This window comes from Nyctereutes procyonoides, unplaced genomic scaffold (assembly GCF_905146905.1).
Source record: "Nyctereutes procyonoides isolate TBG_1078 unplaced genomic scaffold, NYPRO_anot_genome, whole genome shotgun sequence".
In the NCBI taxonomy this organism is placed as follows: Eukaryota; Metazoa; Chordata; class Mammalia; order Carnivora; family Canidae; genus Nyctereutes; species Nyctereutes procyonoides.
This window is the reverse complement of record NW_026575139.1, coordinates 2355809-2370965: the sequence shown is the minus strand read 5'-3', so window position 1 is coordinate 2370965 and position 15157 is coordinate 2355809. Positions and strand designations below refer to the sequence as shown.

Below are 15157 nucleotides of genomic sequence, written 5' to 3'. Positions count from 1 at the left end.
TGGCTTAGTAGTTTGGCGCCTGCCTTTGGCCCAGGGTGCGATACTGGAGTCCCGGGATTGAGTCCCACGTCGGGCTCCTGGTGTGGAGCCTGCTTCCCCTCCTCCTGTGTCTCTGCCTCTCTCTTTCTCTCTCTACATCTATCATGAATAAATAAATAAATCTTAAAAAAAAAAGAGGAAAGGAAAGGAATAGCTTTCTACGCCAGAGAAGGAACTAAGGGTGATGGGAGTACAGTTTGACTTGAATGGGGGATTTATGTAATATGTAAGAATAGGCTGTGAATTGCTCAGTGTAGGATTTAATACGATTATTGCAAGTCATTGAGAGTCTTGGGGTAAGAGAATATAATATCTAAGGTATTGTTTAAAAAATTAATTTGGTAGATGTTTACAGGAGGAAAGTTGAGAGAAAAACTAAAATCAAGGAAATCATTCACGAAGCCGTTATATAAGGATTCAAGTTTGAGAATGGAAAGGAAACGATCAGGTTTAGAGATGGATGACTGTGAGGCACCAACCCATTCAGAAACGCCTGGCTTGACAGAGAAAATTAGAAATGAACTGTTTTTAGGTCAGGTCTTGTTATATAAATTTGGGTGTTATTATTGAATCCTTGAGAGTGTATGTGGGAACTACGAGAGAAAAACATATTAAGAATAGACATTATTGGGACGCCTGGGTGGCTCAGTGGTTGAGCGTCTGCCTCTCCTCAGGGCGTGATCCTGGAGTTCCAGGATCGAGTCCCACATGGAACTCCCTGGAGGGAGCCTGCTTCTTCCTCTGCCTGTGTCTCTACCTCTCTCTGTCTCTCATGAAAAAATAAAAAATCTTAAAAAAAAAAGAATAGATATTATTGGAAAGCTCTGAATAGGACAAAGGGGATAGCCTATTATTGTGATAATATGTTGAACTTATATAGAATAAAACCTTAACAGAAAGCCTGAGGTATTATTGTTAATTGTCGTTAATTATGGTTAATTGAAGGCTAATAAAATTTGTATTTAATTTTTGCTTGCTGAGCTTTTTCTTTTCTCCAAAAAAGTATGCTTTATTCCCCCTCTTGATAACTAGGGAACACAGCTGAATTATTATTTTTTCGATTTTATTTATTTGAGAGAAAGACATGAGCGAGAGCGAGAGTGGGGGTAAGGGTGGGAGAGGGAGAAGCTGACTCCCCGCTCCGCAGGGAACCCAAGAAAGGGCTCCATCCCAGGATCCCTGAAATCATGACCTGAGCGGAAGGCAGACACTTAACCAACTGAGCCACCCAGGTGCCCACACCTGAATTATTTTTAGAGGATTCCAGATGTCACTATCCCTCAAGGGTCTCATTATAAGTATGTATTTTCAATGTAAAATAACAGAGGAAATTGGAATAAATCCGTGGTGACCGCAGCACACATCCTGGCATTTTAAGACTTTTGATATCTATTTGACTTTTAGAGAAAGGCAGAGAACATAAAAACAATTACAACCAAAAACTGTAGCTATTTTAGGGGTCTATTAATTAAATAGGACTTTGCTCTAGTGTTTTTTTTTTGCCAACACGAACAACGGATACAGGATGTTGGTGTCAAAGGCATTGTTACATCATTGGCAGTACCTACTTGCTTTGTAATACATAAGACGTTTGTGATTCAGGCCCCTCTACCCCCATCTACTAATTTTGCGACCCTCCAGCTGTGATTTGAATTTAAAGAAATAGTTCAGGGCAGGCGGGTGGCTCAGTGGTTTAGCACCAGCCTTCAGTCCAGGGTGTGGTCCTGGAGTACCAGGATCGAGTCCCATGTCGGGCTCCTGCATGGAGCCTGCTTCTCCCTCTGCCTGTCTCTGCCTCTGTGTGTGTGTGTGTCTCTCTCATGAATAAATAAATAAAATATATATTTTTAAAAAGTCCCCCGTTGAGGGATTCCTGGGTGGCTCAAGGGTTTAGCGCCGCCTTGGGCCCAGGGCGTGATCCTGGAGACCCGGAATCGAGTCCCACGTCGGGGCTCCCTGCAGGGAGCCTGCTTCTCCCTCTGCCTGTGTCTCTGCGTCTCTCATGAATGAATAAATAACCTCTCTTTTTTTTTTTCTTTCTTTCTTTTTTTTTTTTTTTTAAATAAAGACATAGTTCATTCTCGGTGTAACAAACGTCGGCTTCCTCCACCCTGTAATGCTCCCAGGAAATTTCTGTCGCTTTAGAAACTTTCTTACTTTAAGCGCAACCTGCCAAGGAAACCCAGCTCTAAGAGAGTGACCGTCTGATCCTCGACCCCGGGCGCTGTCCTTCCACATCTAGATCTAGCATAGCGTACGCACACAACTCTGCGTAGGAATCTGGCAGGTCCCACCTGAGCTGGTTTTTTTCTTTTTTTCTCTTTTTCACCAGTGGCCTCTAATTGTCAAGCTACTGCGCATGAGAATAGCGCCTCCAGCATCCCCTGCCTGGGTCTCTGGTTCCGAAAGCCGCTGCCCGACCCGACGCTCCCTCTTTGCTCCGAACACCTGGAGAGGACGCACTTAAGCAGCGGAAGCGCCAACACAACCTACTTCGCCCGACGGGCCGCCAGAGAGCCGACCTGCGAAGACACGCGCCGGGACCCACGTGTGCACCCACGTCCAGGGCGCTCCCGCCCCTTGCCCCCCGCCCCCCCCGCCGCCCCGCCGCCGTGAAGCGGGGCACTGAGGGCCCTCGGTACCTTCTCGGAAAGTGGCTCGGGGAGGCGCGGAGGGGTCCCCGGGCGTCGTGCGGGTGGCCCGGGGCAGCGGCCCCCCAGCTTCGGGGAGCCCCCGCCGTCCCCCGAGGCAGGGCGCCGGGGCTCCCCACGTGCCCACCGTGTACGGGGGTGCGGCCCTCTCCCCCCGCTCCTCCGGGCTGCGCCGGCCGCTCCAGGTCACCTCTGCGCTCGCGACCGCAGCCCCGCCGCGGCGTCTGCTTACCGGCGGGGCGGGTGGCGGGGGGGGGGGGGGGCGGCCCACCGCCTCACCTGCACCGCCCTGGGGCCGCCCCGAGGCCGCGCCCGGGGGCGGGGCCTGCGGACGCCCAGCCGCGCCGGGCGCGCCAGGTGAGCGCGCCTGCGCAGTGCGGCCGTAAACAAGCCCGCCCCTGCCCGTCGGCCGGCCTCCGCGGGGCTGCCTCGCGGGTGGGCGGGGCCAGGAGGGAGAGGCGGGGGGCGGGGGGAAGGGACGGCGCCTGCGCGGTGGGCGTGATCCGGGCACTTAGGGCAGGATGAACGCTGCTTTCCAAGATGGCGACGGAGGGAGGAGGGAAGGAGATGAACGAGATTAAGACCCAATTCACCACTCGGGAAGGTCTGTACAAGCTGCTGCCGCACTCGGAGTACAGCCGGCCCAACCGGGTGCCCTTCAACTCGCAGGGATCCAACCCCGTCCGCGTCTCCTTCGTAAACCTCAACGACCAGTCCGGCAACGGCGACCGCCTCTGCTTCAATGTGGGCCGGGAGCTCTACTTCTATATCTACAAGGGGGTCCGCAAGGTACCGACCCGGGCGTCACCGGGGCTCGCCAGCGGCGTGGGCGGGGGCCGCGAGCAGGGCGGTGACAGTGGGGGCCGCGGTGACCGGTAGGGGCGGCGGTCGCTCGTACTTCGGAGTGGGCCGGTAACTCCGCTGGGGTGCTCCGGGGGCAGGGGGATTCGCGAGTAAGGACCGTGGTGGTTCCAGGGGGTGGGGGCGGTGGGAGGGGCCCGCGGGGTGCGGGGCTGGGTCCGGGAGGCCCCACCGGGCGCCGGCTGCCTTCCCCCTCGCAGGGTCCGTCAGGCTCCGACACGGCCAGGGAGCGGGCCTGCGAGTCCCCGGAAGAGCTGGGGTGGCCGTCGCGTCTGCCTAGACTGCCTGGCCTCCCGGGAGAGTTGGGAGCCTCGCTGCGGGGTGGGAACGGGGGCGCCGGGCGGCTGGGGAAGGTCTGCAAGGCGGAATCCCGGCTGGAAGCGGAGGACTGGAGACTGGGTCAGGAGGGACCTGCTCGGCACCGGGGGCTACTCCACCTGCTACCGCACTGACACTTCCTAGGAGCCTCTCTCTCTGCTGTTGACACTTTCCCCAGAAACCTCGGAAGGGGGACTGGCTGTCCCTTTTCTCTGCCGGAGAACCTTCTCCGGAGAGATTAAGAGGGGTCATTTTGGCCCTTACAGAACGGAAAAGACTTATTATAGTTGGGAGGTCGGAGTGATGTTTCCAGTGATCTAAGCCAGGTTCATAGGGGTTCTGTGTCAGCGTGCCCGGATCATTCTTGTCCAACAAGTCAGACTGTGTCCCAAAAGAGGGAGGGATATGCCTTAAAAGCTACTTTACAAGAATCGTGTTTTTTTTTTTTTTTTCTCTCTCTCTCTCGGCGGGCGACTTAACATTAATTCTGTGAAGCATGTAATCATCCTTTAAAAATATCTCTTCGAAAGAAGCAACTTATTAGAGCTTTTCCTTTATTGGCTATGTAACTACTCTGTTCTCCTTGAGTACTGCTTACTTTTGAGAGGTGGTCTTTGACTTGGAATTGATGTGTCCCCACAGTACCTAAGCCTGGAGAAAGGTGGCAACGTTCATTTACAAGTGTTTGTTTTTTTTTTTGTTTTGTTTTGTTTTGTTTTGTTTGTTTGTTTTGGTTAGTGCGAAAGCACATTGCGCGTATTGAAGAGCGAACATTCTCTAGGATGTAATCTATCCAGATGCAGTAAGTTTTTGCTTGGTTTCAAGAACTAGGACGGGACAGTAGTATCCAGAGGTAGCAAGCGGTCTCATTTGTTCAAGGTGCATCTTTTTTTGGTGAGTGTTCATGATAAGCCTTCTACTGTGTTTGAGATATGCTGTGGTTACTGAAAAAGTAATTCCCTTCAGTTCATTTTTTTTTTTTTCTCTCTCTCTCTTTTGGAACTGGGAAAGTGTGAAGAGTAGTTAGTCCAGGAGCTGAAGTTTTAGTACTGCTCTCAACTTTTTCGCTGACTTGTTGGGTGACTTTGGATGAGTTTCTTTAATTCCAATCTGCTCCTCTTTAAAAAGTGAACATTGCAGTACTCACGTTGTAATTTTTAATATAATAGCTGTAATGAACTTTAAAGCCTGAAATATTTGGTAGGTGTAAAATACAGTTAAAATAAGCATTAAGAGTAACTGTCAAACGGGAAGCTGCTATCCTGCCATTTATACGAGGACTGAAAGGATCAACTTTTTCTCTGGAAATAAGTTTAGAATTTTAAGTTACTAACACTTGTATAAGATTTTAAACGTGCTGAGTAGCTAAATTTATCAGCAGTTACTAGTTTCGACGTTACCTTTTTTTATAAGAAAGTTTTCTTTGAAAGTGTGTTATTTCTGAAGCATTCTCTAGTGGCAGACCTTATCTGGACCTGTTCGCCTTGGTTTGCATCATAAAACAGATCTCTTGCTTGGAAGTATCATAGTTGCGTTCTCTTAGTGGGATGCTATTTGACAAAGGTTAAAACAAGGAGAGCTTTTCAGAACCACACTCCAAAATTACTTTAAACAAGACAAATCTTAAATATGTAGATTTCTTTTTAGCTGCATAATTTATTTGAGCACTAACTTTTTTTGGTAAAATTTCATTTACATGCAGTGACATAGCATTGTATGGTGGACATTTTAGTTCTCTTCTAGCCATTGTAATTCTTTTAGAAAAATTGTTTTCCATGAGTTTGCATGTATTTATTGTTATTTTTGAGTATAAGTGCTTGTTTTTAAGACTGTCTTTTTTGATTTTAAAATAGAGCAGATAATTTTTCTTACTCAGGAAACCGAAATTTACTTTTTGAGGTTAGGAGTTATAACTCTCTTCTTGACAGTTTGTCATTTTGACTGTTTTTATTAGTTTTTTTTCATTGGGGGCATACAGAGTTTTACAACAATCATTTGGATTATTCAGAAGGTCTAATATGGATGCATACATTCAATTTAAATGTAAAATAAGTGAAAAATAAGTCTTTGAAAAACTTAAGTCATTTTTTTAATTTTTATTATTTTTTTAAGATTTTATTCATTTATTCATGAGAGACAGAGAGAGAGAGAGAGAGAGACAGAGACTCAGACTCAGGCTGAGGGAGAAGCAGGCTTCCTGAAGGGAGCCTGATGTGGGACTCGATCCTGAAACTCCAGGATCATGCCCTGAGCCAAAGGCAAACGCTCAACCCCTGAGCCACCCAGGCGTCCTGAAAAACTTAAGTTGTGAACTATGTGCTGCCATTCCTGAAGGGAAGTATGGAGTCATGGGGGGAGTGGAGTGGATGAGGAGGTAGTCTCAAATGTGAGTCAAGGAGTGTATTCTTGGCCCTTTAAAAAGATGTGCAAGTCCGTTTCTAGAGCTAGAGGGGACTTTTGAGTGTTGCAGTTTCACCCTTTTCCAGAAAACCAAGGCTAGAGAAGGAGTAACCTGTGTTACAGTTTTTTTTTTTTCTTCTCATGGTCAGGAAAATGAAGCACAACTGAATCTAAAGAGCTGTCATAGTGAGAAGGGACTGCTCAAGCTTTTTGATCGCACGGATGCCATATCCTCCAAGCATTTCAAGATCTGCCCCAGCATTTTGCCATATATTATCTCATCGAATCTTGATAGCAATCCTGTGAGGTACAAGAAAGCATCTTCTTTTCACAGTTGAAGTTTGGGATGGAGTTTCTTGTGTAAGGACATGTAGTTTTGTGAATTTATTTTGCTTACCTGAAGATAATCTGAGTATTTATTTATTTAAAAAGATTTATTTATGTATTCATGAGAGAGAGAGAGAGGCAGAGACATAGACAGAGGGAGAAGCAGGCTCCTCACAGGGAGCCTGATGTGGGACCTGATCCCAGATCCTGGGATTACGACCTGGGCCGAAGGCAGGCATCCAACTGCTGAGCCACCCATGGGTCCCATATGAGCATTGATTTAATATGTTAATCATTTCAGCAAATATTTGAGTGACTATAATGCTAATAATTATACAAGGTGGGGTATCTACAGTAGAGTATGACCCTATCCCTCTCTCCAAAGAACTTATCAATTCTTAGCCTTTAAACCTTCTTATAGAATATTTGGCCTTCCTTTTTTTTTTTTTAATTTATTTATTTATGATAGTCACAGAGAGAGAGAGGCAGAGACACAGGCAGAGGGAGAAGCAGGCTCCCTGCACCGGGAGCCCGATGTGGGATTCGATCCCGGGTCTCCAGGATCGTGCCCTGGGCCAAAGGCAGGCGCCAAACTGCTGCGCCACCCAGGGATCCCTGGCCTTCCTTTTTTTAAAAAAAGGTTGTTTTGAGATAAAGATGCCAAAGGTAGCTGGGTTTATTGGACCAGTGCTTTCATTTTATGAGACGTTTTTATATAAATGTGAATGGCCACTATTCAGATCTCAGCTTAAATGTCACTTCCATAGCATATCCTGCTTTGAATTCCCAGGCTAGATCAATTTTCCTTCATATTCTCATAACATCCTGAACTTTGCCTTTCTAGCACATTTCTCAATTTGTAATTCTCTGGGTGATAATCTGTCTCTTCTATAAACAAAGATTGCTTAGAAGAGGGACCATGTGTTTTCTGCTTTCACTGTTTTCCTAGCACCCAGCAGAGTGTCTGGCATGAGGTAGGCCCTTACTATTTATTTGTTGGGTGAATGAATGGGTAAAGCATCAGTGTCCATCTATACCATACTCTTAATTAATTAATTAATTAATTAATTAATCAATTAAAGTAGGCTCCATGCTGGGCACGCAGAGCTTCAACTCACAACCCTGAGATCAAGACCTGAATTGAGATCAAGAGTGAATGCTTAATGGACTGAGCCACCTAGGCACCCCATATGCCATACTTTTAAAAAGATCTCTTCAAGCCAAATAACCTATTTAATTTTGGGCTCCCAAATAATGGATATTTTTAGTGGCTCACATCTTTGTAAAGACATTTTGCTTTTTAAAAATTTTATTTATTTATTTATGAGAGACACAGAGAGAGAGAGTGGCAGAGATGCAACACAGACAGAGGGAGAAGCAGGCTCCATGCAGGGAGCCCCATGTGGGACTTGATCCTGGGACAGGGATTATGCCCTGAGCCAAAGGCAGCTGCTCAACCACTGAGCCACCCAGGCGTCCCATTTGTAAAGACATTTTAAAATTATTGTTAGTAGGTAACAAATTTAGCTTTCTTACAACTGGGAAATTGTGTAGCAAGAGACCATGAAGTAATGGAAAGTAACCAAATGACACGTTACTTTTAATCTACTTTTGTCACACCATATTCCCTATCAAAATTTATGGGGTTTTTAATTTATTTTTATTTTTTAAAGATTTTATATATTTATTCATGAGAGACACACAGAGAGAGGTAGAGACACAGGTAGAGGGAGAAGCAGGCTCCACACAGGGACTCGATCCCGTGTCTCCAGGACCATGTCCTGGGCTGAATGTGGTGCTAAACTGCTGAGCCATGGAGGCTGCCCTCAAATCTGTGTTCTAATAGACAACTTTTAAAAACTACACTCAGAATTACTTAACATTCAAATCAAAGAGGCTACTTTTTTTTTTCCCCTCCCATCTTAAGATTCTGGGACACAAATGTGTTGCCCAGAAATGTTATTGGAGCAATTCCTACAATGGTGGGGGCAGGGGGGAGGAAGAAGGGGCGTAGAATTAGATGGCTTCCAAGGCCTTTTCAACTCTTAAGGTTGTGGGAGTCTGTGCTCAAGTTTTTTAATGAAAATAAATTCATCTTTCTATTGGGAAGATGACTTCATGTCTTGTATTCATTGCCTACTCAGTGGGAATTGAGGAGTGGGGTGTGTTGTGAAAGCAAGTGGAACTTGTGATTCTAGGTCTTTTTACTAGAAAAAGCTTTGTACTCACTGTGTTGACATGAAGCTGGGGCCAGAAGAAGAGTCATATAATAACAGCTAAAATATTTTCAGAGCCAGAGTTTATCCAGGAGTGCAATGGGTTGACTTGGGAGAGAATGAGTGTTCTATGTGGAGATAGTCTGTCTCTTTCTCAAAGACTTCAGGACCACCTGTTGGTGACTGAGTAATTCATGGGGGGGGGGCGGGGGGTGAGCTGGAAGCCTTTCAGAGGTTTTTCCCACAGGCTAGTTTTGGCTACTGACCTCTCCAGAGAGGGTCATGTCTTGTTCACACCTTTGACTCCATTTGTAATTGTCACATCTCTCTGCTCCCTATTTCTAGTTCAGAAAGAGGTGTGGACGATTAGGATTTTTTTTTAATTTTTATTTATTTATGATAGTCACAGAGAGAGAGAGAGAGAGAGAGAGAGAGAGGCAGAGACATAGGCAGAGGGAGAAGCAGGCTCCATGCACCGGGAGCCCGACGTGGGATTCGATCCCGGGTCTCCAAGATCGCACCCTGGGCCAAAGGCAGGTGCCAAACCGCTGCGCCACCCAGGGATCCCCGATTAGGATTTTTTATATCAAATTTACTTTGAGAAATTTTGTACTATATTTAGTAGGGTACATGTGGAGTTGAAACATTTTTCCATTCAGAAGACATTACTTAATATCTTCTGAAATATTGGTAATTGCTTAGTTATTTGGCTGTCAAATCTTGTATACTAATCTGCCTTATCTGCCTCATCACTTAAGAGCAGGTGAGAGAAACTTTTATATGATACCTTGGTCTCTTGACCTTGAAGAGGAGGATGATGATGAAATTTTGAAGGACAGAATGGATGGATATGAGCAATGATAAGCTCTCACAATATATCTGTGAAATCCATGAGATACTCATGAATGTCATTGTTTTAGCAAATATTTTCAGGGCCATGCTTACCAGATAAGAGATACTGTTCTAGATGCTGGGTATAGACAAAGCCTTTTGTCCTCAAGAAACTTGTCACCTGGGATCCCTGGGTGGCGCAGCGGTTTGGCGCCTGCCTTTGGCCCAGGGCGCGATCCTGGAGACCCGGGATCGAATCCCACATCAGGCTCCTGGTGCATGGAGCCTGCTTCTCCCTCTGCCTGTGTCTCTGCCTCTCTCTCTCTCTCTCTCTGTGACTATCATAAATAAATAAATAGAAACTTGTCACCTATGTTTATTATTATTGAGTTAATTTAGTGACTTCATTTTATTTAAGTATTTATTGTGCTAGAAAACTTGAGCAAGAATCAAAACATTGTGGATTTTATCACTGACTAGATTGGCTATATGCCTAAAGAACCTTGTTTTAAAAATGTGAAGATTTTTGTACTGGTGTTTGAGGTCTTAGAGAACTATTTCATTTATATTTCTTTTTTTAAAATTTTTATTTATTTATGATAGTCTCACACAGAGAGAGAGAGAGAGAGAGAGAGAGAGAGCGCAGCAGAGACACAGGCAGAGGGAGAAGTAGGCTCCATGCAGGGAGCCCGACGTGGGATTCGATCCTGGGTCTCCAGGATCACACCCCGGGCCAAATGCAGGCGCTAAACCGCTGCGCCACCCAGGGATCCCTTTTATTTATATTTCAATGAGGTTAGTTTGTACAGAAATATGAAATATCCTGTGTGGTTATTTAGGAGTAAACATCTAAAACAGAAATAACTTTAATTGGTAGACATTCTTAGTCTTCATTTTCAGAACATTTTAAGTTGCCTGGGAAGATCAGTGATAAGTTACCTTATTCTCTGAACATTTGGCATCTGTTATTTATAATAAAGCACAAGATACGTCTTGTTCTTTAAAAAATAATCCTGGGATCTCTGGGTGGCGCAGTGGTTTGGCGCCTGCCTTTGGCCCAGGGCGCGATCCTGGAGACCCGGGATCGAATCCCACGTCAGGCTCCCGGTGCATGGAGCCTGCTTCTCCCTCTGCCTGTGTCTCTGCCTCTCTCGCTCTCTCGCTCTCTGTATCACTATCATGAATAAGTAAAAAAATAAAATAAAATAAAAAAATAAAAATAATCCTGTGGGGCACCTGTGGGTGGCTCAGTCTCTGTTAAGTGGTGGCTTTCAGCTCAGGCCTTCATCTTAAGGTCCTGGGATTGAGGCCCCAGTCAGGCTCCTTGCTCAGCGGGGAGTCTGCTTCTCCCTCTGCCCCTCCCCCAGCTCATATTTCTCTCTCTCTCTCTCTCTCTCTCTCTCTCTCTCTCTCTCTGTTTCTCTCTCTCAAATAAAATAATCCTCATTCATGAAGTGTTTATTACAGAGCTTTTATTTACAAGGTACTGCTGTCTGTTGTGGATGATGTAAGGGTGAAGTAAGATACTTCTGCCTGTAAGGGGCTTGTATTTTTGTACTGGTAATTGTAATATAAAGTAGAAGGTGTGTGCTGTGCACATGTTATAAGCAATGCAAGTATCAAGTGGAATTAAGGAGTAAAGCTGAAGTGGAGAAGTATTTCTCTGCCTGCAAGGAGAAGGATATTAGATTGGATTTCACACGTGATGGATTGGATTTCATGATTTGCCATGAAATACTGTGTATAGATCATGTTTTTATAAATTTAAAAACTTCTGTCTTTATATTTCTAATTTCAGAAATGCTTTATCTTTGTTTCTGATTGAGTTGGCAGTTGCTCTTACCTTGTAGCATTTTTCTCAACTTCACAACTTCTCTGCCAGTTGGTAATTTGTAAATTGAGTCATGGTTTGCATTCTCGATTCTATTTTGTAATACGGATTTTTTTTAAAGTAGGTTATATTGTACTAAAAACATGCCAAATCAGTCTTTGCTACACTTTTATCTTGTTTTGTACCAGTAGGAAAATTTACTTGTAGACTTTATAAGAAAGAAGAATGAGGAAGGAATTTATAAGATTTTTATATTTTAAAAGCAAGAATAGAAATACTTTTCACATATTCTCAAGTAACCACATTATAGATGATCTCTGTGGCTTGGATCTGTCTTTCCTTTGGTTGATTCACATCCAGCCTCACTGCTGTACTACATTTTATTTTTTTCCTGGTACAACAGAACTGGTACATGGGCTCATTCTCTTTACTTACTTTGATCTTCATTTCAGAGGCTCCGTCTCGTCTTAATGTCTCATTTAATAAATATTTGAGTGGTTTTACGTGAAAAGCAGTATACTAGACTATGGGAAATCAAAGAAGTATGAGACATGATCCCTGACCTTCAGAGGATTATTGTCCAACCCAGAAGATAAGGTATTCACATACGCATTCATTCTATCAGATTTATTGAAGGGTTGCTCTGTGTTGTTGTTGAGACAGAATCTGCCATCAAGGAGTTCACAGTCCAGTGGAATAATAAATGACTTATTCATTGAGCTAACATTTATGGTAGACCCAAAGACAAGGCATAGTCCCTGGCCTAAAGTGCCTACAATCTGATGGTGAGGTGGACAAGTAAGTAGTGGTGAGATGTGCAGATGGCGTCTTATTTTAGGCAATATTCACTTAATAGTGCTGCTTAATCTGAATAGAGTTTAGGGGATATGTCAACCTAGATGGGAAAAAACTCTTAACTGCATTCCAACATGTCCTTCCAATTATGGATCTAGGCAACAAATCACAATAGTGACAGGCTTGTGACTTTATCACTAGTGAAAATCACAGGTGTTTGCATATCACATTATGGTTGTTGTGGATGTATCAGATGCCATTTACACTTATCGCTACTTTAAAATTGCAGTAGTTAGTGGATCTGCACTAGAGCTTTTCGTTCAGTGGGAAAGAAACTTTTAGAGATCCTAAATTTGTTTAGTAGCTACTTTAATGATTGATTTCCTTTGTAATCTTTTGTATTTAAAAACATCCTTGTGAGAAGGAGTCCATGGCACAGAAAGCTTAAGCACCCTGATTTTGATAATCTCGGCTTACCTTACCTGCTGTTATGTGTGATTGAATGTAAGAGTGACAGTTCTCTCCTGTCCTGTTAAGTGACACTTCTAGCTCCACGAAGAGGCCTCTGTGGTACTTGTGGGTGCTTTTGACTCAGTAGCTGATTATCTAGAATTCTAAGTTGAACATATCTTGTGTTGCTTTTCTTTTTCTTCTGGATCATTCCTTTGCTCTTGCTGCCACTAACTAGAGGGAGGAATACAAGAAGTATTTACAAAATTGACTCTTGTAAAAGTGTTTCTCTGGTTTTCAGATCATAGATGATTACCATACGATGTTACAGTGTGATGTTTGCCTCAGTTGCAGCGAGAACTTAGAGAGGTTTTAGCAAGTTGACATTTGAACTGATTTCTGATGGGTTGTTGGGCTGAAGAGGGAAGGGATTCTAAATTTTTTTTTTTTAATTTATTTACGATAGTCATACAGAGAGAGAGAGAGGCAGAGACACAGGCAGAGGGAGAAGCAGGCTCCATGCACCAGGAGCCCGATGCGGGATTCGATCCCGGGTCTCCAGGATCATGCCCTGGGCCAAAGGCAGGCGCCAAACCGCTGCGCCACCCAGGGATCCCGAGGGAAGGGATTCTAAACCAAGACAGCTAGAGGCCAGAGGCCTGAGGATGTGGCATGGCTCCTCCAGGGGTCACTGTGAGGACTGAAACTTAGCAAGGCTTGATTAGAGAGAGCAAGATTATCTTCTTTCATGTTTAATGTTGGCTATATCCTAGCTTCCAGAACTCTTGTGTGTGGTTTTTAAAATGATTTTTTTAAAATGTATTTTCTTTCTTTTGGTACTATTTCTGAGGTAATGTACTACATTAGTATATTGTCCTCCTCTAAGACTCCTCCTAGCATATTGTCCTCTTTCAGGACTCAGGTCATCACATTGTATCAGCACCATCCCTGTTGGACCCTCATCGCTTCCCTTCATTTTTCAATGATTTTGGCTCCTGCTATACTGCCACTCTTTTTAGCCAACCCCTTTGTACTCACTTTCAGTTCTAACCCTGGCTCAGTTGAAACCTACAGCAAAAGGGAAGAAGAAGCTCCCTTTGGCCCCCACCAACTTGTTACCCGTCCTTTGCTACCAGCAGCCACTGCTCCAGTTTCTTAGCTACTTCTCAGAGCAAAGCTCCTCTAGGTTGTCTGGATCCTCACAGTTTGGTGCACAGATTTGTGCCATCAGTGTCATCACGTGGGAACTTGTGGGAAGTACAGAATTAGGCCTCATTCCCAGCCTCCTGAATCAAAATCTGCGTTCTAAGGGTGTCCAGGTGGTTTGGGTGCTCACTGAAGTTGGACAGGCTTTGGTCTTCACTAGCTTTCTTTAGTTCTTTCACTGCCTCTTCAGACTTAATTCCAGCAAAATTATTGCACCTTCCTGCTGTCTATTTTAAGTGTATAATTCAATGATTTTTAGCAAACTTACCAAGTTGCACAACTGTTACCATGATCCAGTTTTAGAACATGAGGGATTGTTTTTAAATTTAATTTTGTGTAAGTTTCAGTTATGCTAGATGAATAAATTCTAGAGATCTGCTGTGCAGCATAGTGCCTGTAGTTAACAACATGGTATTGTGCACTTCGGAATGTTAAGAGGGTTAAGTGTTCTTACCACAAAAACAAAAAAATAAAGGGACATAAGGAGACTTTTGGAGGTGCTGGGTATGTCTTTTACCTTGGTTATGATGGGTGTTTGCCTATGTCCAAACTCATCAAGCTATACACATTTAATATGTGCACTTCCTTGTATAGCAATTACTTATACAGACTTATACTTCAATAAGTCTATTAGGAAATAAATTTAATTTTGTGTTTTCATTATATAAAACATGTGCATCCAACATCAGAATTATAAAACAAGGTTCTGTTCAGAGAGGTTTAGCTTACATTTCTGTCCTCCCTGCAGAGTTTCCTTCCTCTCCTTATAATCATTTTATTTGTTTTTGACTCATCCTTCTGTTGCTGTAAGAATAAGATGACATTTAAGCTGAGAAGAAGTTGAATAAGCATACTATGTATGGTATTTTGCATCTCGTTTTTTTTTCTGCTTAATGATATATATTGGAGATCTTACCATATTACTAAGTAGAGAGCGTCTTCATTTTTATAATTGCTTGATACTCCACGACGTAAATATATGTCACATTTAACCAGGTGGTTCTTGATTGTTAATTTCTTTTTATATTACAGATAATGCTGCAGTAAATAACTTTGCATGTATATTATTTTGTACGGAAGCAGGTAGACTTACAGGATATATTTCCAGAAGAGGTTACTTCTGGGTCAGAGGGTTAATGTGTGTGTGTGTGTGTGTGTGTGTGTATTTGATAAATATCATTCAAATTACCCTTCATAGGGAGGAATTGTACTATTCTGTACTCACACGTGAG

General features: G+C 43.8%; 1 protein-coding gene across 12 annotated transcripts in view; it reads left to right on the top strand.

Annotated features, from left to right (window-relative positions):
* Positions 1 to 3200: 3200 nt before the first annotated feature.
* The window catches only part of WDR20 (WD repeat domain 20), a 63334-nt gene continuing 51377 nt past the window's right edge, over positions 3201 to 15157 (top strand). For 11 of the 12 annotated variants that reach the window (XR_008661703.1, XM_055304357.1, XM_055304350.1 and 8 more), the window contains exon 1: positions 3201 to 3479. Coding sequence is in view for 11 of the 12 variants with exons in the window: in XM_055304357.1 (XP_055160332.1) it covers positions 3231 to 3479 (249 nt within the window). In the remaining variant the exon portion in view is untranslated. The remainder of the gene's footprint in view (positions 3480 to 15157) is intronic. The other variant, XM_055304349.1, reaches the window with a different exon arrangement.